We start from the raw sequence: 16,221 nt of genomic DNA on the forward strand, positions 1-16,221 counted from the left end.
TTTTTGGTTGCTCATTACATTTGAAACCCTGTCTTGAGCCCTAATTTTCACATATCTGGGTAACACAGGAACCTGCTTCTTCAACACAATCTCCAGCAAGGGATCTAAAACTTTTATTGGGCCAAGTAGTGATTCGTGGTTAAAGAAGTACCATGTGAAGGTTGTCATCTTAATACTGGCGCTATTAGAGGTGCTGGTGGCAGTGGTACTGGAGGGGCTAGTGCACAGGACTCTGCTGATCCTAGTCCCTGCTCTCCTTGTCCTGGTTCCTGCTCCCTGCTCTGCTGGTCCCTGCCCTGACCTGCTGCTGGTCCTGCCCTACTGGTTCTGCTCTGCTGGTCCCTGCCCTGCCCTGCTGCTGGTTCTGCTGGTCCCTGCTCTGCCCTGCTGCTGGTCCTGGTCCTGCCCTGCTGGTCCCTGCTCTGCTGGTCCCTTCCCTGTCCTGCTCTGCTGCTGGTCCCTGCTCTGCTGGTCCCTGCCCTGCCCTGCTGCTGGTCCTGATCACTGCCCGGTCCTGGTCCCTGCTCTGCCCTGCTGCTGGTTCTGCTGGTCCCTTCCCTGTCCTGCCCTGCTGCTGGTCCCTGCTCTGCTGGTCCCTGCCCTGCCCTGCTGCTGGTCCTGATCACTGCCCTGTCCTGGTCCCTGCTCTGCCCTGCTGCTGGTTCTGCTGGTCCCTGCTCTGCTGGTCCCTTCCCTGTCCTGCCCTGCTGCTGGTCCCTGCTCTGCTGATCCCTGCCCTGCCCTGCTGCTGGTGCTGGTTCTGCTGATGCCTGCTCTGCTGGCCCCTGTCCTGCCCTGCTGCTGGTCCTGGTCCCTGCCCTGCTGCTGGTCCCTGCTGTGCTGGTTCTGGTCCCTGCCCAGCCGGCCCGGTGGCGTCGCGCTGCCCCTTTAAGAACTCGGCCCGGAGCAGGATGTGCCGCCGATTGGATCATCGGCGGAGCGACGTGTCTCTAAGATGGCTTCGGAGCGCTTGTCCTCCGAGTGAAGGATGCAGCTTCCAGCAGACAGGCTACTGTGGGCTCCAGTGTGTCCGGAATGCGGGGCGGCGGCTGGGCGCCTGTAATACACCGATGTGGTTAAAGGGACTTTCGCTCTGCCTCTCGCTCTTCTTCATCGCTTCCTGGTTTACCAACAAGGTGAGGTCGATTGAAACAGGCAGCGAGCAGGAGTAAGGGCTGAACTTTTACCTGCTCAGCTCAGCCCACCTCAGCTCACCCCAGCTTCAGCCTCCGCTCAGCCCAGCCCACCCTAGCCTCCGCTCCGCTCAGCCCCAGTCCCAGCCTCAGCTCAGCCCCAGCCCCAGTCCCAGCCTCAGCTCAGCCCACCCCAACTTCAACCTAACCTAGCCTCTGCTTTCTCTTCTATTTTATTCAGTGCCCTTCCAGGATGGGTTGGTGTTTAGACAACCTTTTGTTGGCTTTTTTAATAATCCAAGTATAAATAAAAGTCCTATTGTGGCTGTGGGAGGGAGCTGCCTGTTGGGTATAAAGAAAGAGTCAGACTGAATACTATGAGCTCAAAGTAACTTTTTAAATTTCAAAATATATATTTTATTCATATAAAAATTTGCACGATACATTTGGAAGGCAGTTCAGTACATTTGGATGCAGTCAGCAATTCCATACGATACATTTGCTTGCTTTACAATTCAGTACAATCCAGGATACATTGTAATACAGTCATCAAATTACATTACATGTGGCACTATACAGTACACAGAACTGGTGAGGGTACAGTTACATTTTTTTACAACATACATTACTAAACAGTTGCTGAACTTGCATTATACATGACACTGCATAGGCGTTTTCAGATCATGGTGCACATTGAGCAGCGAAATAGGCTGCCAGTTTTTGATTTCCTCCCTCTCCCCCTTCTGCTTATAGATGAGGGTGATTATGCCTTTCCTCATTGATTCTGACATACTGCCAGCCAGAAGCATACCCCCATACACTTCCAGCAGGTCTGGGCCCATCCAGTCCAACAGAGTCGAATACAACTCGACTGGTAAGCCGTCGCTTCCGGGAGTTCTACTCGTCGCAAGGGACCGGACGGCCTTTGTTAACGGGTGGTCCAGACTCTCTCGCTCGCTGTCGTCTAAGACCTTTGAGATAGACGACAGGAAAGACAGCGAGGCCGTGCGGTCTGTGGGCTTGACGTCGTACAGCCCGGCATAGAAGGATTTGCTGATCCTCAGCATGTCGGGCTGCGAAGACATCACAGAACCATCTTCCTTTAGGCTGCTGATCACAGAGTTCCCCCTGTGTACCTTTTTGGAAGAAGAAACGTGAACATGTCTCATCCTGCTCGACGGAGCGGACTCTGGAGCAGAAAATGATTTTGGAGGACTCTGAGGCAAAGACTGAGGCTTGCTGGCCCTTCACCTCTTCGAGTTCCTCCGCGACATCGACCGCAGCAGGAGCAGGTTTTGCATACTCTTCTGGAGTTGGGACAATTCCCTCTGTCTCCCTCTCGCCTTCTGAACACCTTTGAGGATGAAGAACCGCTTGATGTTTGTCTTGATTGTTTCCCACCAGTGCATTGGGGAATCGCAGAGGGGTTTTACAGTTCTCCAACCTTTGTAATCCCTCGAGTCCCTCAACGTTTTCCGGGGTCAACAGTTTCACGTTGAGCTTCCATAGCCCCCTGCCAACTTTCTGGTTTTCCTGTGGGCGACAGTCGGCCAGTAGGAGGCAGTGGTCAGAGAAGAACACCGGCATGACGTCGGTGGATCTAACCTTGAGCATGTGGGACACAAACAGGAAGTTTATTCTGGAACGGACGGACCCGTCTAGTCTCGACCAGGTGTATCTGCTCGGTGAGTCGACTAAGAACCTCCTCCAGGTTCTGCAGATGCTCGACTGTGTTCCGACCTGTGACCAAGATGTCGTCCTGGAAGACCACGATGTGCGGGACCGCCTTCAGTAAACTTTCCATGTTTCTCTGGAATATCACCGCCGCTGTTCGGATTCCAAGTGGGCACCTGTTATAAATAAAAATACCTTTGTGCGTGTTGATGCAGGTGAGGGCCTTCGATGATTCCTCCAGTTCCTGCGTCATGTAGGCTGAAGTCAGATCCAGCTTTGTGAACGTCATTCCTCCCGCCAGTGTTGCAAAGAGGTCTTCGGTCTTTGGTAGTGGGTATTGGTCCTGCAGGGAGAAACGATTGATAGTTACTTTATAATCGCCACAGATTCTGACAGTGCCGTCTCCTTTGAGGACTGGGACAATAGGACTGGCCCACTCGCTGAACTCGATCGGTGAAATGATGCCCACTCGTTGCAGCCGGTCTAGCTCGATTTCTACCCTGTCTCTCATTATGTACGGTACTGCTCTTGCCTTGTGATGGATGGGTCGCGCCCCCGGAATTAGGTGCATCTACACGTTTGCTCCTTGGAATTTCCCGATGCCTGGTTCGAACAGTGAAGGAAATTTGTTTAAGACCTGGGCACACAAAGTGTCGTCCGCAGACGATAGCGCTCGGATGTCGTCCCAGTTCTAGCGTATCTTTCCCAGCCAGCTCCTGCCGAGCAGCGTGGGACCATCGCCCGGTACCACCCAGAGTGGTGGCTTGTGCACCACTCCATTGTAGGAGACCTTTACGGTAGCACTGCCGATTACAGGAATCAGTTCTTTTGTGTAAGTTCTTAGTTTCATGCGAATTGGAGTTAAGACTGGCCTTGAGGCCTTGCACTACAACCTTTTGAAAGTCTTTTTGCCCATGATGGACTGGCTTGCGCTCGTGTCCAACTCCATTGACACCGGGAGTCCATTTAGTTCAACATTCAGCATTTTTTTATTTTTTTATTTTAATGTTTTATTCGTTGCCAATCTTTCCAATTCTTTGTCAGATCATAAACGCCAGAGGTCACCTTGGGTCCATTCAAGGATCACTCTGCGCCAATGTTTTTGCTCTTAGCCAAAAGGCCGAGAGCCAAAGCACCGTTCCTGGAAGTACTGCAATACCAGGTTCGTGCCATGGAGGTGGATGGGTCAAGCCCCCCACCCACCTCCTGTTCAACATTCAGCATTATCGGGGGACAATTCGTGGTGAATGTGTGTACCCCATGTACCTCTGCCTCCTCTATCTGAGGCTCTGTTTCGTCATGATCCTCCTCTGCAACCTGGTGGTTTGCAGGTTGAACAGGCTTAGCAGCGCGCCTGCACACTCATTGGAAGTGTCCCATTGTTCCACAGCCTTTGCAAACGTATCCTTTGAATCAGCATGAATGGAAATGATGATCACCCCCGCAGCGCCAACAAGGTGTTAATGGCCTTGCATTCATCACCCTTGATGGTGGACTCAGACATCTGCGGACGTGTAGCTGCAGGTATGTGTGACCTGCCCTGTACGTTACGATTCGAAAACATCACTTTGTTCACCGTACTTGTAGCAGCACTTGTGTGCTGAGAGATTTGCTTAGTATCGTCACTGGTGGCAATGAACACCTGGACTATCGCTATGGCCTTACTCAAGGTTGGGGTCTCTACAGTCAAAAGTTTGCAAATTATGGTTTCGTGGCCAATGCTAAGTACGAAAAAGTCTCTGAGCATATGCACCAAATGTCCTTCAAATTTGCAATGTCCTGCAAGGCGTCTCAGCTCGGCGACATAACTCGCCACTTCCTAGCTTTCAGACCTTTTTTGGGATAGAACCGGTACCTCGCCATCAGAATGCTTTCCTTTGGGTTCAAATGCTCTCTGACCAGTGTGCACAAATCATCGTAAGCTTTCTCCATAGGTTTCGCTGGAGAGAGCAGATTCTTCATGAGGCCATACGTTGGTGCCCCACGGACGGTGAGGAGGATCGGCTTTCATTTGGCAGCGCGCTCTTCCCCATCTAGCTCGTTGGCCACGAAGTATTGGTCGAGTCGCTCCACAAAAGATTCCCTCCGAAAATTTCTCCAGGATGCCCACTGTTCTCTGCATCATTGGGTTCGCTATTTGTGTCTCATCACCAGTTGTTGGGTATGGAGAAAGAGTCAGACTGAATACTGTGAGCTCAAAGTAACATGTGACCTTCGTCTTTTATTGCAGGTCTCCAGAGTGCCTCTCCAACCTGTAAAGCCGCCTTAAATACCTGTGCTCCCAAGGGATTATGGGATCCCTTGGGACTCCGGGGAATGAGCCCTCTGGTGGCTGTACAGAGTAAATACAAGTCCACATATATAATACTGCTACTCAATGAAGTTTACAGTGGTGCTTCTAACATCAGTGCAGATCTTTGGATCCCGAATCATTATACAAAGGGAGGCAAAATATTGAGCCAAGTCTTTGTGCTGTAGAGAGGATGGGATGGTGGTGGTATTGGGGAACTCTGTTCTGGTATCTTTTCTGATGCTGAATGTTAGTGAACCTCTTAATAAATTCTTCTGCATCAAAAACAAGGCAATTGGAGGGGGGAGTGTAGGGGGCAACCTCTATTTGGGGACAAAAACAGACTTTTGGTGGGATGATTACCTCTGTGGACTCTTAACAAAATCATAGCGAGTCTTTTTTAAATGGGTTTATAGCGTTCAGGAAACTTTTCATCTTGTTTACATATTAGAAGTGTCACGATACCTTTGCTTAAAGAAAAACAATTGTACAATTCAAATGGCAACACTACTTGTACTTTTAGTATATAAAACATTGCAGTAAGCCAGAAGATAACATAAGAAATAAGAGCAGGAGTAGGCTGTACAGCCCCTCGAGCCTGCTCCACCATTCAATAAGGTCATGGCTGATCTTCTACCTCAACTCTACTTTCCTGCACTATCCCCATATCCCTTGATTCCCTCAATATTCAAAAATCTATCAATCTCTCTCGAATATAGCAACATCAACAACTTATATTTATATAGCACCTTTAATGTAGGAAAATGTCCCAAGGCAACAGGAGTTTTATAAGACAAAACAAATACATTTGATACTGAGCCACAGAAGAAGACATTACTTCAGATGACCAAAAGCTTGGTCAAAAAGCTTTTAAGGAACGTCTTAAAAGGAGGAAAGAGGTGGTGGAGGAAGTTCCTGAGCTTAGGGCCCAGGCAGCTAATGGCACGGCCGCCAATGGGTGAGCAGTTATAATCTCAAGATGGCAGAATTTGAGGAGTGCAGACATCTCTGGGTGGGGTTGTGAAGCTGAAGAAGATTACAGAAATGGAGAGGGGCGAGGCCATGGAGGGATTTGTAAACAAGGCGGTGCTTAAGCGGGAGCCAATGCAGGTCAGCGAGCACAGGGGTGACGGGTGAGCGGGACTTGGGTGCCAGTTAGGACATGGGCTGCCGAGTTTTGGATGATCTCAAGTTTACATAGGTAGAATGTTGGAGGCCAGCCAGGAATGCGTCGGATTAGTCCAGTCTAGAGGAAACAAAGGCGTGGATGAAGGTTTCAGCAGCAGATGAGCAGAGGCAGGGGCGGAGACGGGCAATGTTATGGAGGTGGAAATAGGTGGTTTTAGATCTGCTGCTGATATGTGGCCAGAAGCTCATTTCAGGGTCATATATGACCCTAGGTTGTGAACAGTCTGGTTCAGCCTCAGACAGATGCTACGGAGAAGGATGGTGTTGGTGGCTAGGGAACGCAGTTTGTGGCAGAGAACCAAAGACAATGGCTTCAGTCTTCTCAATATTTAATTGGAGAAAATTTCTAATCATCCGTACTGGATATCGGACAAGCATTCAATATAATCAGTGAGCCTTCACAACCCTCCCTGCATCTACCCTGTCAAGCCCTGTAAAAATGTTGTATGTTTCAATGAGATCACACCTCATTCTTCTTAACTCCAGAGAATATAGGCCTAGTCTACTCAATCCCCCCCCCCCCATCCCAGGAATCATTCTGATGAACCTTTGTTGCACTCCCTCTATGGCAAGTATATCCTTCCTTAGGCTAGGAGACCAGAATTGTACACAATACTCCCGTGCACTATTCTATAAAGAGAAGGGTTGTAGCATGTAAAGTAAAATACAGGTGTATTCTCCTTTTTAAGGCTAGGAGGTGTCATTGCTCTGCATTCTTGAAAGGAATAATGCCTTGGGTTGCAGATGACGTTCCTGGCTTTGTTTTATTGAATACTGAATTATGTGATGCATGTGAGACTGGTATTTTCTTGGTGAAATAGCATTTATAAATTGATTTGCATCTATAAGAAAGGGAGCTGAGTTTAGGTAATAGAAACAGTAAATTATAATTCATTGTGTAAAAAAAAAAATTGCTACATGTACACCTCGCCTAGAGCAGTTCAGATTTTTTTGTAATCTGTTTTAGTTTCTTTGTGGCCTTCACTTGAGAAAGTGGAACTTGGGACTGGTAGTCATCATGTGGGAAGAATGATTCAATCAGTTGTGGCTGTATGAATTTGGCCACGTCAGAATAAAGGAAGGATGATCACAACTTTGTCAAAGCTAACATGTGAAAAGGTTACATACTCCTATGGAAAGCAAGTGTCTAAATGGGGTAGAGTAATAGAAGGCTCTGGCAGTACAGATACAGAAATCACTAAAAGTAGCGACTTGGGTTAATAAGATTTTTTTTTAAAGCAAACAAAGCACTGGGGGTCATTTCTAGAGGGACAGAATTGAAAATGATGCTACCTCATCACCTTTTGGATAGATTACTACTTTGAAATCATTCCCAGATAATGATTGGCCCCTAATTAATCAATCCTTTTTGGGACAGACACTGCTACATATGAACAAAATTTTAGTTTCTTCAGAAGTTTAGTAATTACGGGATGTGGGCGCCACTGGCAAAGTCAACATTTATTGCCCATCCCTAATTGCCCTTGAAGGTGGCGACAACTGAGTGGCTTGCTTTGATCATTTCAGAATCGAGGTGCATGTAGACCAGACCAGGAAATGGAGGCAGATTTCCTTCCCTAAAAGGACATTAGTGAACCAGATGGGTTTTTATGACAATTCGGTAGTTTCATGGGAGTCTGTCACGATTACTGATACTAGATTTATTTCATTAAACTGAACATAAATTCTCCAACGGCCATGGGGTGATTTGAACTCATGTCTCTTTAGTCCAGGGGCCTGGTTATTAGTCCAGTAACATAACCACTATGCTACTGTACCTGGTAAATAGCTGAGAAAATACATTTGGGTTGTGGTTTTATCCACTGAGAAAGATGAGTCATACACTGTATAGGATCTGATTGAGTAAATAAATGTGAGTAACTTACGCTTTCAGAACCTTGAAAACGGGGATTAAGAGTTTGGAGTGGAATGCTGGCAAGGAGTCTCTGGAGTTAACAGCAAAGTTCTGGCTCAGCTATGGTACTCTCACCTCTGAGTCGGAAGGTTGTGGGATCAGTCCTCACTCCAGCATGTAATCTAGACTGACACTGCAATGAGGCATTAAACTGAGGCCCTATCTACTGTCTCGGGTGAATATAAAAAATATCATGCCACTATTCAAAGAGCAGGGGAGGTGTTCTGGTCAATATTGATCCCTTAACCGATATCACTAAAAAGTTAGTCAAGTGTTGTGGGCCCTAACTCTCTCAAAATTGGCTGCCGTGTTTGCCAATATAACAGTGAACGGTAATTCATTGACTGTGAAGCACTTTGGAATGCCCTGAGGATGTGAAAGGTGTTATATTACTTCCTTGCATCCCTCACCACTTGCATCCCTTTCTTCCTTCTTACTTCAACGACCACTCCTGGAAAAACCTCATTCCTCTTAGTCACTTGCAATGGCACTATCAAACTCCCAGCTGTATCCTTTGGCAAGATATGTCTGCAGCTAGGGATCTGATCAATGACTGCCTTTGTGCTGTTGTTACCAGTAAGACCCTTGCTCTCTCCCACCTTTGAAATTATCCTGGCATGGCACTTCGCTTTGCTCCCATGAGTTCAAGTGACACAGACTTGAACGTATGTGGCGCACAACTGGTTGAGCCATTCATGGCCAGGTCTGGCTGCAACACATCAAGCACGATCTGGCCCTGTTCTCCTCTGCTAAAACTGCTCACTACTATAGGATCATACTGGAAAGCAAGACTAATCCCTGGCTTCTGCTTCCATCATCAACTGTCTTAGAAACATAGAAACATAGAAAATAGGTGCAGGAGTAGGCCATTCGGCCCTTCTAGCCTGCACCGCCATTCAATGAGTTCATGGCTGAACATTCAACTTCAGTACCCCATTCCTGCTTTCTCGCCATACCCCTTGATCCCCCTAGCAGTAAGGACCTCATCTAACTCCTTTTTGAATATATTTAGTGAATTGGCCTCAACAACTTTCTGTGGTAGAGAATTCCACAGGTTCACCACTCTCTGGGTGAAGAAGTTCCTCCGCATCTCGGTCCTAAATGGCTTACCCCTTATCCTTAGACTGTGACCCCTGGTTCTGGACTTCCCCAACATTGGGAACATTCTTCCTGCATCTAACCTGTCTAACCCCGTCAGAATTTTATATGTTTCTATGAGGTCCCCTCTCATTCTTCTGAACTCCAGTGAATACAAGCCCAGTTGATCCAGTCTTTCTTGATAGGTCAGTCCCGCCATCCCGGGAATCAGTCTGGTGAACCTTCGCTGCACTCCCTCAATAGCAAGAATGTCCTTCCTCAGGTTAGGAGACCAAAACTGTACACAATACTCCAGGTGTGGCCTCACCAATGCCCTGTACAACTGTAGCAACACCTCCCTGCCCCTGTACTCAAATCCCCTTGCTATGAAGGCCAACATGCCATTTGCTTTCTTAACCGCCTGCTGCACCTGCATGCCAACCTTCAATGACTGATGTACCATGACACCCAGGTCTCTTTGCACCTCCCCTTTTCCTAATCTGTCACCATTCAGATAATAGTCTGTCTCTCTGTTTTTACCACCAAAGTGGATAACCTCACATTTATCCACATTATACTTCATCTGCCATGCATTTGCCCACTCACCTAACCTATCCAAGTCGCTCTGCAGCCTCACAGCATCCTCCTCGCAGCTCACACTGCCACCCAACTTAGTGTCATCCGCAAATTTGGAGATACTACATTTAATCCCCTCATCTAAATCATTAATGTACAGTGTAAACAGCTGGGGCCCCAGCACAGAACCTTGCGGTACCCCACTAGTCACTGCCTGCCATTCTGAAAAGTACCCATTTACTCCTACTCTTTGCTTCCTGTCTGACAACCAGTTCTCAATCCATGTCAGTACACTACCCCCAATCCCATGTGCTCTAACTTTGCACATCAATCTCTTGTGTGGGACCTTGTCGAACGCCTTCTGAAAGTCCAAATATACCACATCAACTGGTTCTCCCTTATCCACTCTACTGGAAACATCCTCAAAAAATTCCAGAAGATTTGTCAAGCATGATTTCCCTTTCACAAATCCATGCTGACTTGGACCTATCATGTCACCTCTTTCCAAATGCGCTGCTATGACATCCTTAATAATTGATTCCATCATTTTACCCACTACCGATGTCAGGCTGACCGGTCTATAATTCCCTGTTTTCTCTCTCCCTCCTTTTTTAAAAAGTGGGGTTACATTGGCTACCCTCCACTCCATAGGAACTGATCCAGAGTCAATGGAATGTTGGAAAATGACTGTCAACGCATCCACTATTTCCAAGGCCACCTCCTTAAGTACTCTGGGATGCAGTCCATCAGGCCCTGGGGATTTATCGGCCTTCAATCCCATCAATTTCCCCAACACAATTTCCCGGCTAATAAGGATTTCCCTCAGTTCCTCCTCCTTACTAGACCCCCCGACCCCTTTTATAACCGGAAGGTTGTTAGTGTCCTCCTTCGTGAATACCGAACCAAAGTACTTGTTCAATTGGTCCGCCATTTCTTTGTTCCCCGTTATGACTTCCCCTGATTCTGACTGCAGGGGACCTACATTTGTCTTTACTAACCTTTTTCTCTTTACATATCTATAGAAACTTTTGCAATCAGTCTTAATGTTCCCTGCAAGCTTCTTCTCATACTCCATTTTCCCTGCCCTAATCAAACCCTTTGTCCTCCTCTGCTGAGTTCTAAATTTCTCCCAGTCCCCAGGTTCGCTGCTATTTCTGGCCAATTTGTATGCCACTTCCTTGGCTTTAATACTATCCCTGATTTCCCTTGATAGCCACGGTTGAGCCACCTTCCCTTTTTTATTTCTATGCCAGACAGGAATGTACAATTGTTGTAGTTCATCCATGCGGTCTCTAAATGTCTGCCATTGCCCATCCACAGTCAACCCCTTAAGTATCATTCGCCAATCCATCTCAGCCAATTCACGCCTCATACCTTCAAAGTTAGCCTTCTTTAAGTTCTGGACCATGGTCTCTGAATTAACTGTTTCATTCTCCATCCTAATGCAGAATTCCACCATATTATGGTCACTCTTCCCCAAGGGGCCTCGCACAACGAGATTGCTAATTAATCCTTTCTCATTACATAACACCCAGTCTAAGATGGCCTCCCCCCTAGTTGGTTCCTCGACATATTGGTCTAAAAAAACCATCCCTTATGCACTCCAGAAAATCCTCCTCCACCGTATTGCTTCCAGTTTGGTTAGCCCAATCTATGTGCATATTAAAGTCACCCATTATAACTGCTGCACCTTTATTGCATGCACCCCTAATTTCCTGTTTGATGCCCTCCCCAACATCACTACTACTGTTTGGAGGTCTGTACACAACTCCCACTAACGTTTTTTGCCCTTTGGTGTTCTGCAGCTCTACCCATATAGATTCCACATCATCCAAGCTAATGTCCTTCCTAACTATTGCCTTAATCTCCTCCTTAACCAGCAATGCTACCCCACCTCCTTTTCCTTTTATTCTATCCTTCCTGAATGTTGAATACCCCTGGATGTTGAGTTCCCAGCCCTGCTCATCCTGGAGCCACGTCTCCGTAATCCCAATCACATCATATTTGTTAACATCTATTTGCACAGTTAATTCATCCACCTTATTGCGGATACTCCTTGCATTAAGACACAAAGCCTTTAGGCTTGTTTTTTTAACACCCTCTGTCCTTTTAGAATTTTGCTGTACAATGGCCCTTTTTGTTCTTTGCCTTGGGTTTCTCTGCCCTCCACTTTTCCTCATCTCCTTTCTGTCTTTTGTTTTTGCCTCCTTTTTGTTTCCCTCTATCTCCCTGCATTGGTTCCCATCCCCCTGCCATATTAGTTTAACTCCTCCCCAACAGCACTAGCAAACACTCCCCCGAGGACATTGGTTCCGATTCTGCCCAGGTGCAGACCGTCCGGATTGTACTGGTCCCACCTCCCCCAGAACCGGTTCCAATGCCCCAGGAATTTGAATCCCTCCCTGCTGCACCATTGCTCAAGCCACGTATTCATCTGAGCTATCCTGCGATTCCTACTCTGACTAGCACGTGGCACTGGTAGCAATCCCGAGATTACTACTTTTGAGGTCCTACTTTTTAATTTAGCTCCTAGCTCCTTAAATTCATTTCGTAGGAACTCATCCCTTTTTTTACCTATGTCATTGGTACCAACGTGCACCACGACAACTGGCTGTTCTCCCTCCCTTTTTAGAATGTCCTCCACCCGCTCCGAGACATCCTTGACCCTTGCACCAGGGAGGCAACATACCATCCTGGAGTCTCGGTTGCGGCCGCAGAAACGCCTATCTATTCCCCTTACAATTGAATCCCCTATCACTATCGCTCTTCCACTCTTTTTCCTGCCCTCCTGTGCAACAGAGCCAGCCACGGTGCCATGAACTTGGCTGCTGCTGCCCTCCCCTGATGAGTCATCCCCCTCAACAGTACTCAAAGCGGTGTATCTGTTTTGCAGGGGGATGACCACAGGGGACCCCTGCACTACCTTCCTTGCACTACTCTTCCTGCTGGTCTTCCATTCCCTCGCTGGCTGTGGACCCTTCTCCTGCAGTAAGACCAACTCGCTACACGTGATACTCACGTCATTCTCAGCATCGTGGATGCTCCAGAGTGAATCCACCTTCAGCTCCAACTCCGCAACGCGGACCGTCAGTAGCCGGAGGTGGACACACTTCCCGCACATGTAGTCGTCAGGGACACTGGTGTTGTCCCCGTGTTCCCACATGGTACAGGAGGAGCATATCACGTGACCGAGCTGTCCTGCCATGACTTAACCCTTAGATACACTTAAATTGCCGACAACAATGTTAAAAGTTACTGACTAATAAAGAAAAAGAAAAACTACTCACCAATCAGCAGCCAATCACTTACCACGTTGGCTGTGACGTCACCTTTTGATTTCCTTCTACTTCTTTTTTGCCTTCTCTCCCAGCTGGAGCTGCACCGCTACGCCTCTCTGGACTCTCCCCGGACTGCTGAGCCTTTTATAGGCCGCTGCCTCTCTGGACTCCCGCCTCTCTCGACGCTCCCCGGACTGCTGAGCCTTTTATCGGCCGCTGCCTCTCTGGACTCCCGCCTCTCTCTTTAAACCCATCTCGCCTGCCCCTTCTACCCGCCCCTCCAACAAGTGTCAGGCGTTCATGGGCTTCTTTGTCACTAAGATTGAGACCATATGTTCAGCTGCTTTTTCCAGATCACTCCCTTTACCTTACCATAAAGCAAAACGTGGCCCTGCCCTAGCCCAGAAATCACACATTTCTCTAATTTCTCTCCTGTTTCCCCACGTGCCCTCTTGAGCTAATCTTGCCCATAAGACCCACGTTCTGCTCTCGTGTCCCGATTCCCACTAAACTGCTGACCACCCAACTTCATTTCTGGTCTCCATGCTAGCTGACATTGTAAACTGTTCCCTCTGCTCAGGTACTGCCTCCCACTCTTTCAAATCTGGCGTCATCATACCCCCCTCAAAAGAAAAATAATCTGACCCCTCTTCTCGCAAACTATTGCCACATCTCCAACCTCCATATCTCTCAAGTCCTTGAAAGTGTTGTCGCCTACCAAATCTGTGCCCATCTTTCCCACAACTCCGTGTTTGAATCTCCCCACATAGGTGTCTACCCCTGCCACAGCACTGAAACGGCCCTTATCAATGTCACAAATTATATCCTCTGACAGTAACTGTGTGGTGTGCTATCCCTCATCCTTCTCAACCTGTCTTCAGCCTTTGACATGGCTGACCACACCATCCTCCTCCAATGCCTCTCATCTGTTGACCACCTGAGTTGGACTGCCTTCACCTGGTTTCACTTTTACCTATCCAGTCGTAGCCAGAGAATCTACTGCAATGGTTTCTCTCTTACCTCTGGAGTTTCCCAAGGATCTATTCTTGGTCTCCTCTGACTTCTCATCTACGTGCAGTCCCTCAGCGACATCATCCGAACACATGACATCAGATTCCACATGTAAGCTGACAACCCCCAGCTCTGCCCCTCTCGACCTACACTGCCTCTCTGTTGTCTGATTGCTTGACCAAAATCCCCAGTCCTGGATGAGCTGCAATTTCCTTCAATTAAACATTGGGAAAACCAAACCCTTTGTCTCCAGCTCCCACCATCAACTTTATTCTCTTGCCACCAATTCCATCCTCCTCCCTGGTCACTGTTTCAGGTTAAACTGTCGCATCTTCGGCATTCTGTTTGTACCCAAGCTGAGCTTCCGACCCCATTATCCTCTCCATCACAGACGGCCTACTTCCACTTTCGTAACATCACCTGTCTGCCCATGCCTCAGCTTGTCTGCGGTTGAAACCCTCATCCATGCTTTGTCATCTCCAGACTCGACTATTCCACTGTTCTTCCCATCTTCCACTCTCCATAAACTTTCAAACATCGAAAACTCTTCTGCCCGTATTCTAACCCACACCAAGTTCTGCTCACTCATCACTCCCGTGCTTGCTCCCAGACTAACAACGCCTCAATTAAAAAAAGTCTCATCCTCTAGTTCAAATCCTTCCAGGGCCTAGACCCTCCCTACCTCTTAACCTCTTCCAGCCCTTCAAGAAGAATGCCTTCCTCCAACTCTGGCCTCTTGTGCAATGTTCCCTGTAATTTCTTTTGGCTCTGCATGGTCACTTTAAGTGGCTGCACGGATCATTCAAAATACCACGCATGATTGGTTGTTTCATTGAAAAGCCAGCTGCATGGGTTGCCTGGGGCACCATAAAGTCCATTGATCTCAGTCTTGAATAAACTCGACGACTGAGCATCCACAGCCTTCTGCGGCAGAGAATTCCAAAGATTTACAAACCTCTTGAGTAAAGAAATTTCTCCTCATCTCAGTCCTAAATTGCCAACTCCTAGTTCTAGACTCTCCAGCCAGAGGAAACAGCCTCAGATTCTACCCTGTCAAGCCCTCTCAGAATCTTATATGTTTCAATGAGATCACCTCTCATTGGGCCCAAATTTGCCCAGGAGTTGCTCCGTTTTTTTTGGAGCAACTTGATTTTTCTGGAGTATCTTAAAAATCCCCATTCTGCACATTTAATTTACACCAGCGTAAGTGAGTTAGTTAGGATTTTTAAAAGTTTTTTTTATTCAAAAGGAGGCGTTACCAGCCACCTTCGCCCGTTTTGGCCATTTAGGCCACTTTGGACAGCTAATAGTTGCTCCAAACTAACATAGGCCAGCATATGTGGCCACTTGTGGCCGCACAGAAAACGCTTGTGGAGAGTTAAGAAATCAGCGCAGGTAGCCAGAGATTCGGGGTGGGGTGGGGGGGGGGGGGGAATGGAAGGGAAGCGAAGGGAAGCGAAGCGGAGAGGACCTTGAAAAGCACTAAACGCCTTCACAATAACATTCAAGAAGCATAAAAACCATCAATAATAAATAAAAAATAAAACTTAAGTCCTACCTTCCTCACTCGGCCCGGGAAGTCAGCAGGCTGACTCCGACTCTCTCGAGGACTCTCCGAGGAATTCTCTTTGACGATTTCCAGGACTTCTCTCTCCGAGGACTGCTGACTTCTCTCTCCGAGGATAGGTTCTCTCTCCATGACGTGCAGCAGCCCGGCACGCGTCATGACGCCACTCTGCCTGAAATAGGGGCGGGACATTGGGTCCCACGCTACAGAGGAGCTACTGGGTATGCGCAAAACCTCCATTGCGTATGCGTTGAGCTGCCGGCACTCTTTTGAGCGCAGGGCCCTAGCTCCGCCCCCTAATTGAATTGCCATGCCAAGCCATGGGAGAGGCCACAGAGCGGCCAGAATCTCGGGACAACATTTTGGCGCGGTTTTTATTCTAGGAACTCGGCGCATCTCACGTGAGTGCACCAAAAAAAACGGGTGGGCCAAAGTTGGGCCCATTGTTCTAAACTCTAAACACAGAACATAGGCCCATTCTACTCAATCTCTCCTCATACGCAACCCTCTCA

At 47.9% G+C, this 16,221-nt stretch overlaps 1 protein-coding gene across 4 annotated transcripts in view; it reads left to right on the forward strand.

Annotated features, from left to right (window-relative positions):
* Nucleotides 1-952: 952 nt before the first annotated feature.
* Nucleotides 953-16,221, forward strand: part of LOC139276483 (UDP-N-acetylglucosamine transporter TMEM241 homolog) — a 243,578-nt gene continuing 228,309 nt past the window's right edge. For all 4 annotated transcript variants that reach the window (XM_070894555.1, XM_070894586.1, XM_070894564.1 and 1 more), the window contains exon 1: nt 953-1,136. In XM_070894555.1, the coding sequence (XP_070750656.1) occupies nt 1,071-1,136 (66 nt within the window). In that variant the 5' untranslated portion in view covers nt 953-1,070. The remainder of the gene's footprint in view (nt 1,137-16,221) is intronic.

Source organism: Pristiophorus japonicus, chromosome 1, assembly GCF_044704955.1.
Source record: "Pristiophorus japonicus isolate sPriJap1 chromosome 1, sPriJap1.hap1, whole genome shotgun sequence".
NCBI lineage: Eukaryota > Metazoa > Chordata > Chondrichthyes > Pristiophoridae > Pristiophorus > Pristiophorus japonicus.